The sequence below is a fragment of the Oryctolagus cuniculus genome, chromosome 1, assembly GCF_964237555.1.
Source record: "Oryctolagus cuniculus chromosome 1, mOryCun1.1, whole genome shotgun sequence".
NCBI classification, from domain to species: Eukaryota; Metazoa; Chordata; class Mammalia; order Lagomorpha; family Leporidae; genus Oryctolagus; species Oryctolagus cuniculus.
The window spans coordinates 63,645,543-63,654,467 of record NC_091432.1 but is presented as its reverse complement, the minus strand read 5'-3'; the positions used below and the strand labels follow the sequence as shown (position 1 = coordinate 63,654,467).

The following is an 8,925-nucleotide window of genomic DNA, read 5'->3' as shown; positions in this document are numbered from 1 at the left end:
AAGGCCGCTCAAAGATGGAGTAGCCCTCCAGGATGGACGTGTCTGCCGATCCCTTGCAGAGACAAAGACGCTCCTGCCCCCTGGAAAGTCCCGAGGGGATCCTAACCGGCTTCCAGCCACACCTCCAGGAGCCAGCCCAGTTGAGGTTCTTCAGTATTTCCTGTCCGGCACTCCTCAGATTGCCCTCCCCTGCTGGCTCCCTTCCTCCTCCGAGGATCACACGGACTCTGCCCCCCCCCCCCCCACGGGCTGTTAGGCAGGGTGGAGTTTTCTCACGTTCAGAGACTGCAGCGCCGGCCCTGGGGGAGCTGAGGCAGAGCAGGGAGACAGGGTTGTGGGGAAGGGGACTTTTGGGAAGCAGGGAACAGGTGCGTCCTGGGCTTGGCTCCAGGTGGGGTTACAGGAGCACTGGGTCCCCTGGGGACCATGAGGGGCAGGCACTGGACTCACAGGCTATCTAAGCATCAGCTTGGTTGAGGGAAGGATTATCAGCCCGCTTTATGGAGAGGAGACCAAGGTGTGGAGGCATGAAGCCACGGCTGCACATAGTTAAGTGGCAGAGCTAGTGGCTCTGGAGGAGTCCAAGAACTATTCGATCTGTGCCCCATCCACCTGCAAAGTGACAGCCCTCATCAGAGCCACGTGTGTCAGTGTGTTTACTAGAGGAAACGCAAGCTGGGATCTACCATGCAGCAAGAACTGGGCAGCAGAGGGGGTAGGGAGTGGGTGGAGGCTTGCTGGGGCTTCCTCGTTTGTGGAGCTGAGCTGCGCACGGCCTCGCCTTCCAAGCCCGAGTGGAGATCGAGAAGGACTCAGCCCAGGAGCCAGAGTGGCAGCACCAGGATCAGGCCAAGTGGGAGAGCCCCGACCCCACAGGGCACGGCCCCGGAAGTCCTGGCAGAGGCATAGAACCTCGCCACCTCCTCATTGGGGTTGCCCTGGTCGGGGTCAAACCACATCTGGATGCAGCGGCCGCTCCCACTGCTGTAGTTGCTGACCTTGTAGGAGTGACTCCAGAGGCCCTCGCAGAGGGCAGCGGGCGTGGGGAAATAGGACTCAAATGTGCGGCAGGTGGCCCCAGCCGGGCACCTGTTGACTCCTGCAGGGAGAGAGATGATGGACACCGACATTCAACCCCTGGCCCAAAGCTCATTGCGGGCCACTTCCAGAAATCCTCAACCAATCCCAAATCCTCAGCTCCCATCCCTTTCTCCAAGTTCCTCCTCCACACCCCCACCCCACCCCGGGACCTCACCTGAGGTCCAGTCCCAGCCCTTGTGCCAGTTGCTCTTGCAGGTGTGGGAGGTGCGGCAGTCCTCCCACCAGCGCTGACAGTCCTCTTTGCACAGGGGCACATCCAGGATCCGCTCCTTGCGCCAGCTCTGGTCCACCTGGTTGGCAGGTGGCGAAGGAGGGCACCCGTCAGCCAGGGATGGGGGCGGCTGTAACCTTGAAGGGGACTGAGCTGAAAGGCAGCCTGGCTTGCCAGGGGAGGGGGAGAGCTGAGGGAGACACGGGTACCTGCTGGATCCAGGGCCCCAGGTTGGGGGAGCACTCGTACAGGCAGGTGTCCTGGATGAAGTGCCGCTTGCAGGCGGGCTCCATCTTGCCACAGTGGTCCCACTGGAAGTTGTACAGGCGGGACCCGTCCTTGTGCAGCTCTTGGCTGGTGCTGACGGAGCAGCAGGCGTTCTTCCTCCAGGGACTGCACTGGATGGGGAAGACACAGGGTGGAGTCCCTTCCGCATCTCCTGCCACCCTCAGCGTCTCCCCATTTGGTTCTTGCCCCCCTGCTCCAGGCAGGTTGTCCTGGCAACACTCACCGATAGGGCCCCAGCAATCAGGGCCCCACCAACCAGTGAGAGCTGAGGGGAACCCTGTGGTAGGACAATAGCTGTCATGCACATAGCACTGAACACTTAAGAAGATTGGTTCATCAGAAAATACTTATTGAAGCTGGCGCCACAGCTCACTAGGCTAATCCTCCGCCTTTCGGCGCCGGCACACCGGGTTCTAGTCCCGGTTGGGGCGCCGGATTCTGTCCCGGTTGCCCCTCTTCCAGACCAGCTCTCTTCTGTGGCCCGGGAGTGCAGTGGAGGATGGCCCAAGTGCTTGAGCCCTGCACCCCATGGGAGACCAGGAGAAGTACCTGGCTCCTGCCATCGAATCAGCGCAGTGCGCCGGCTGCAGCAGCCTTTGGAGGGTGAACCAACGGCAAAAGGAAGACCTTTCTCTCTGTCTCTCTCTCTCACTGTCCACTCTGCCTGTAAAAAAAAAAAAAAAAAAAAAAAAAAAAAAAAAAAAAAAAAAAAAAAACAGAAAGAAAATACTTATTGAACAGCTACTCTGTATCCTATTCTAGATGCCAATGTTGCTGGTCTGGATGCTGATGTCTTTAATATTTCTCTTCTTTTTTTTTTTCTTAAAGACTTAGTTTATTTTATTTATATGAAAGGCAGAGTTGTAGAGAGAAAAAGGGAGAGAGAGGCATCTTCCATCTGCTGGTTCACTCCTCAAAGGGCCAGACCGAAGCCAAGAGCTTCTTCCAGGTCTCCCACATGGATGCAGGGGGCCAAGTACTTGGGCCATCTTCCACTGCTTTCTCAGGCTCATTAGCAGGGAGCTGGATTGGAAATGGAGCAGCCGGGGCACGAACCAGCAGACACATGGGATGCTAGCATCACAGGCAGCGGCTTTACTCTCTGTGCCATAGCGCTGGCCCCCGGCCTCTGTCTCTGATATTTCAGAGAATAGATAGAAATGTGTATTCATGGAACTTACATTCTAGTCAAGGGAAAGAGACAGTAAGAAACTGAAAGAAGAGATGGTGTGTCAGGATATGATAAATGATAGGGAGAAAACTAGAGCAAGGCATGAGAAAGTGGACTATGGGATGATTATTGAAATGTTCAATAGTGCAGTTGGGAAAAGCCTCACTGGAAAGTGACAGTTTGAGGAAAGGAGAGCGAGTAAGCCAGGCAGTGGTATCACTTACGTGAATTTATTGTTCTCAGCAAGTATTAAGGTCTGTGTCCCCACTATGCTGTGGCACAGTGAATAAAGCCTGCAGTGCTGGCATACCATATGGGTGCTGGGTCCAGTCTCGGCTGCTGCACTCCTTTTTGTTGTTGTTGTTTTGTTTTGTTTGTTTTTTTGTTTTGTTTTGTTTTTACAGAGAGAGAAGAGGCAAAGACAGAGAGAGAGAGAGAGAGAGAGCTGTTTCATCCACTAGTTCACTCCCCAGTTGGCTGCAACGGCCAGAGCTGTGCCAATCTGAAGCAAGGAGCCAGGAGCTTCTTCCAGGTCTCCCATGTGGGTGCAGGGGCCCAAGGACTTGGGCCATCTTCCACTGCTTTCCCAGGCCACAGCAGAGAGCTGGACCAGAAGAGGAGCAGCCGGGACTTGAACCGGTGCCCGTACGGGATGCCGGCGCCTCAGGCCAGGGCGTTAACCCGCTGTACCACAGCGCCGGCCCGGCTGCTGCACTTCTGATCCAGCTCTCTGCTATGGCCTGGGAAAGCAGTAGAAGATGGCCCAAGTCCTTGGGCCCCTGCACCCATGTGGAAGACCTGGAAGAAGCTCCTGGCTCCTGGCCAACAAAAATATTGAAAGGCCTATTCATGATTCTCTAAATCTAAACCTAACTCCATCCTACATATAAACGTGTTGTGTTTTAGCAAGTTTTTAATATAGACTAGGTTTTCCAGAACTGAAAATACCATGAAATGGAAGGCCAGGCTGGAGCCAGGAGCCAGGAGCCTGGAACTCCATTCAGTTCTCCTATGTGGGTGGCAGGGACCTAAGCACTTGGGCCATCTTATGCAGCCTTCCCAGGTGCAATAGTAGGAAACTGGATTGGAAAAGCAGCTGAGAGTCAAACCAGCACCAATATGGGATGCTGGCCTCATAGGAGGTAGCTTAACCTACTGTGTGTGTGTGTGTGTGTGTGTGTGTGAGAGAGAGAGAGAGAGAGAGAGAGAGATTTTTATTTTAAAATCAGAACACACACACACACACACACACACAGATCTTGCATCCAGTGGTTCACTCCCTAGATGACTACAACCGCCACGGCTGAGCCAGATAGAAGCCAGGAGCTTCATCCAGGTCTCCCACACGGGTGGCAGGGGCCCAAACACTGAGGCCATCCTCCCTTGTTTTTCCTAGGCCATTAGCAGGGAGCTAGAGTGGAAGTAGAACAGCCAGGACACAAACCAGCACCCATAAGGGATGCCAGCATGGCAGGTGGTGGCTTTACGCACTATACCACAACGCCAGCCCCCTCTATTATGCGTTCTGATACGCTGTGTTACTCAGTGTTTTAGAAAATTGTGTCATCGGTGGCGACACTGCTTAGAGCATCTTGCAGCATTTGAGTTGCCGATAGAACATAACCTGTGTCAGACTTCATTTGTGGCTGCCTCATAGTGGATTTTGCGGATAAAACAAACACGTGCTATTTCCTGATACCTTTTAGTGTAGCCGCCCTGGAGAATGACCTGCGTATATATCACTGCTCTTACAAATGGCTCTCGTTTGCTTGGATGTGTCCCCCAGAGTTCCTGCGTGGGACACTTGATGCCAGTGCAAGGTTGTTGGGAGGTAGGGCCTGACAAGAGGTGAGTAGTGACGTCATCTGAGGCATGGCCCCCTCTCCACGGGGAGTTGGCCCTCCCTGGTGCTCTTGCTCTCACCCCCTGTCACCCTTGCGATGCCTCCTGCCTGGGGCTGATGCGGTAAGAAGGCTTCACCAGATGCAGTCCCTCAACCTTGGGCTTGACAGCCCCCAGCACCATGATCCAAATACATTTCTGTTCGTTAATAACGACCCAGTCCTAGCACAATACACAGTGAGACACTTCTCTTTTGTCTTTCAGATAGAATATTGTGTTGCTATTTTTTTTCAATTATATATACAAATAGGTTCTGTTAGCTTTGAGTTTCGTCACAACATAGAAGAGAATCTGAAACATTGAGTCTAATAGAGTTGCAATAGATTGGCATAGATTTTTCCAGGCTGCATGAATGTACACTTTTTTATTGGATAGCCCTGAACAAGGCTCATTTTCAACACAAGGCCCTCCGTGGAACTGGCCTGGAGTGAGGGTGGGATGAGCTACCGCTTCCACGGTCTCTCACCCTCTAACCCCCCCGAGGAGCCCACCCCAGTTCTACCCCTACGCCACCACAAGGGCTGGCCCCGTCCCACTCCTGGGGTCCACGTGCTGCTGAGGGCCTCTGTTTCTCCTATTTGTAGGAGGCGGAGGACGCAGTCTTCAGAGAACCACGGGGACTATGGAATCACATGCAGAAAACACGGGGCAGCCACTGGGAGCTCAGGAAGTGATTATTCAGCATCACTACCGACACGGGGTCCCCTCCTGGGAAGGGCATCATAAAATCACCTCCACCGCTCCCCCTACTCCACCCTCACCTTCTGCCACAGCAGTAACCCTGGGTGCGGGCTGTCTGACCCCTCAGATCCTCCCCCAGCCCCGACTTCCTCGCTCCTGGCAGAGCCGTACCTGCGCGTGCAGCTTGTCCTCGGGGCCTGGCTTCACCTTGTGGTGCTTGGCATCCATACAGATGTTGAGCAGGTCTGCCCCATCCTGAGTGCTGCCCGTGGTGGCTGCCCAGGCCAGAAGCAACAGAAGCGATGGCAACGTCCAGGCCATGGCTTTCTGTCCCTGCCAAGCGAGCTACGGTGAAGGAGACGGAGGTCTGAGGGGTAGGAGTTCTGCGTAGGGGCCCCTCCACCTCCTGCCTCAGTCTCCCCACCCCCACAGCCCCAAGGCTGCACAGACTCCCTCAGGCTGGGGTAGAGAAGATGGCAGTCAGGGCTCACTCACCCCCAGGCTTGGAGGACTCAGAGGAGAATCTGGGGCCAGTGGGTAGACCGTGGGCCTCGGGAAGTCTCCCCTAGTAGGAGGAGATACCTGGAACCATCCCCATCTCTCTGGATTCTAGGATTTTTTTAAAAAAGATTTATTTATATATTTGAAAGGCAGAGTTACAGAGAGGCAGAGGCAGAGAGAGAGAATCTTCCATCTGCTGAATCACTCCTCCAGATGGCCACAGTGGCCAGAGCTGGGCCAATCCGAAGCCAGGAATCAGGAGCTTCTTCCGGGTCTCCCATGTGGGTGCAGGGGCCCAAGCACTTGGGCCAACTTCTGCTTTCCCAGGCCATAGCAGAGAGCTGGATCGGAATTGGAGCAGCCGGGACTTGAACCGGCACCCACGTGGGATGCTGGCGCTGCAGATAGTGGTTTTACCCTCTGCCACAGCACCGGTACTCTCTATGATATAATTAAACAGCTCAGGTCCATTACTTGTGCCCCTGAAAATGGCCAGGGCATCCTGTGTCCAGCCAGTACTGTGCAGTTAGACCCTGGGTCACTTAGAGTCCCCTGCCAGCTTCCAAACCCTGTTTGCCCTTGGCAGGGCGGTGAGTGGCCAGGAGCCCAGCTCTGCTGAGTTCTCACATTGGCCGGAGGATCAAGTGTTATAATCCACAGAGTGGCGTTCGGCTGAATTTATACAGAAACAGAAAGAGTACTGAGTTTTATTATTTTTTAGATTTTATTATTTGTTATATGTTTGTATTTATTTGAAAGACAGACATCTTCCATCCTTTGGTTCACTCCCCAAATGGCCACAGTAACCAGGTTTGGGCCAGGCTGAAGTTAGGAGACCAGAACTCAATCCAGGTCTCCTACATGGGTGGCAGGGACCCAAGTGCTCGAGCCATCAACTGCTGCCTCGAAGGGTGAGAAGCTCCCAGCAGCAAACTGGGTCAAACATTTAGCTGAGGCTGGCATTGTGGACCCATGGCGCTGGCATCCCAGATGAGTAACAGCTCCAGTCCCGGTTGCTCCACTTCTGACCTAGCTCCCTGCTAATGCACCTGGGAAGACCGTGGAAGATGGCCCAAGTGCTTGGGCCCCTGCACCCATGTGGGAGACCTGCATGAAGCTCCAGGCTCCTGGCATTGGCCTGGCCCAGCCCTGGCCATTGTGGCCATTTGGGGAGTAGACCAGCAGATGGAAGATCTCTCTCTCTCTCTCTCTCTCTCTCTCTCTCTCTCTCTCTTTCTGTGTCCCTGTAACTCTGCCTTTCAAACAAATAAATGAATCTCGATTTAAAAAAAATGGAGTGGAAACTCGAACCCAGGTACTCCAATATGGGGTATGGCTGTGTCTTAACCACTACACTCAGCGCTGGCCCTGGGATAGTGGCCTTTAAACAGCTTTGCTTCCTCAGACTTTTTTCTTCCTATTTTCTGAAAGCCATTTCTGCCTGTCCGCCTTCCTGACCCTGGCCTTCTCAGCCTTCTCCAGGCAAACGCACCAGAGGCTCCCTTATCTCTCAGAATAGACAAATGCACAGCCCCTTGGAACAGGGGGCAGGGGGAGGACCACCTTAACATGCCCCGTGTTGAGCAGCCAACCGAACAAACACTGGAGCCCTGGGCAGCGCCCAGCAAAAGTGACAGCCCCTTCTCCTCTGTTCACTCCTGCCTGTCACGCCAGCCCCACGCCAGAGCTGTTCCTTCGGCTCTGTCACGGAAGTATCCCCTCCCCAAGCCCGTGTGCAGTGGACCCCAAGGCCTGGCAAGGATCCCTCCAAAAACCTTCCTGGAGCTCACTTGCCTCCTCCAGTTTCTTCCCCTTCTTGTCATTTTCCCCACAGGCGCCAATGGGGCCTTCCTAGAAGGGTGTGTCCCTTCCTCCGCACAAACCCGCCAGGTCCCCCTCCCCTCCCAAGGACGTCTTGCCTGCACCTCCGCTGTCGGCGTGGCTGAGCTGGCCTCTACCTGGGCTGGCAACAGATCCAGGCCTGGGTGTCCCCAGCGGTCCCTGTCCTCCAGGCAGGGGCGACCGCGGGAGAGCTGACGGTACAGAACGAAATCGCCCTGCTCAGCTCTTCTTCCTCCTCTCTTGCTTCCTCCTCGTCTACATCCCACCCTTCAGTGTCCCGTGAGTCTGCCAGTTTCGTCATTCCTGTCACCGTTCAGCTCTTCAAAAGTCACCCCAGCCATTCCTGGATCTGCACATTCAACGGAAGCTGGAGAGAATCGCTCCATGTCCAGGGGGAACTGAAATCCTTGGGTACGCGCAAGTGGGTCCCAGGAAATTAGGGGGCCTTGCTGGAGACAGAGCGGGAGGAGAGGAGCCGGGCTCTGACGGGCTCCGTCTCTAGCACAGCCCGGGGGAAAGTCAAGGGAACCGGCTGCACTTTGGTTCATCACCGGAAATTGTCGGGAATCGCATGGAGAACGGCCTGGCATGTGCCGAGTGGGCCTCTGTGACAGCTGCCGGGGGAATGCGTGGGTAGCTGGGGAGACACAGAGGCTGAGTAAGGGAAGAAGTCAATGGATTTGCTCAGGGTCACAAGCACACACTGTTTCCTGTGTGATGAATGACAGTGTCTCTCCATCTAGCATTTCTGAGCGCTCAGTGGAGCATCCCTGATAGGATTTTTTTTAAATGTGGTTTAAAATGCCTTACACAAAATTCAGCATCCTAACCATTTTCACCATGTGGTTCATTGTGCAAGCCATCTCCATAACTTTCCATCCCTCGAAACCAGACTCTATGTCCACTCAACAGCTCCCCACCATCCCTTCCCCTAGGTCCTGCCAGGCAGCCTATTTCTGTGCGCATGAACTTGACCAGGTCTCTTGTGTAAGCAGAATCATACACTGTTTGTCTTTTTGTGACTGGCTTATTTCACTCAGCATAATATCTTCAGGTTCATCCATGCTGTGGCCTAGGCCAGAATTTCCTTCCTGTTTAAGGCTGAATAATGCTGTCTTGTGTGTATATTATCACATTTTGTTTACCCATATATCTGTCAGAGACATTTGGATCACTCCCACCTCTTGGAAATCAAGAAGAGTACTACTATTGAATGTGGAGGTACAAA

At 54.1% G+C, this 8,925-nt stretch overlaps 1 protein-coding gene across 11 annotated transcripts; it reads right to left on the bottom strand.

Annotated features, from left to right (window-relative positions):
• Positions 1 to 639: 639 nt before the first annotated feature.
• Positions 640 to 8,078, bottom strand: LOC100341917 (folate receptor beta). Of its 11 annotated transcripts, none has more exons than XM_008264419.4 (6): positions 7,781 to 7,965; positions 5,850 to 5,963; positions 5,526 to 5,699; positions 1,522 to 1,710; positions 1,256 to 1,391; positions 640 to 1,099 (listed from the first exon to the last, which is right to left on the bottom strand). In XM_008264419.4, exons 3-6 carry the CDS (start codon positions 5,673 to 5,675, stop codon positions 813 to 815), a joined length of 762 nt encoding a protein of 253 aa, XP_008262641.2. In that variant the 5' UTR covers positions 5,676 to 5,699; positions 5,850 to 5,963; positions 7,781 to 7,965; the 3' UTR covers positions 640 to 812. The 11 variants fall into 11 exon arrangements, with proteins under 11 accessions (XP_008262641.2, XP_008262637.2, XP_069931053.1 ...); XM_008264415.3 differs by having other exon boundaries at positions 7,775 to 7,952; XM_070074952.1 differs by having other exon boundaries at positions 5,526 to 5,687; positions 7,775 to 7,952.
• Between the last annotated feature and the right edge of the window lie 847 nt (positions 8,079 to 8,925).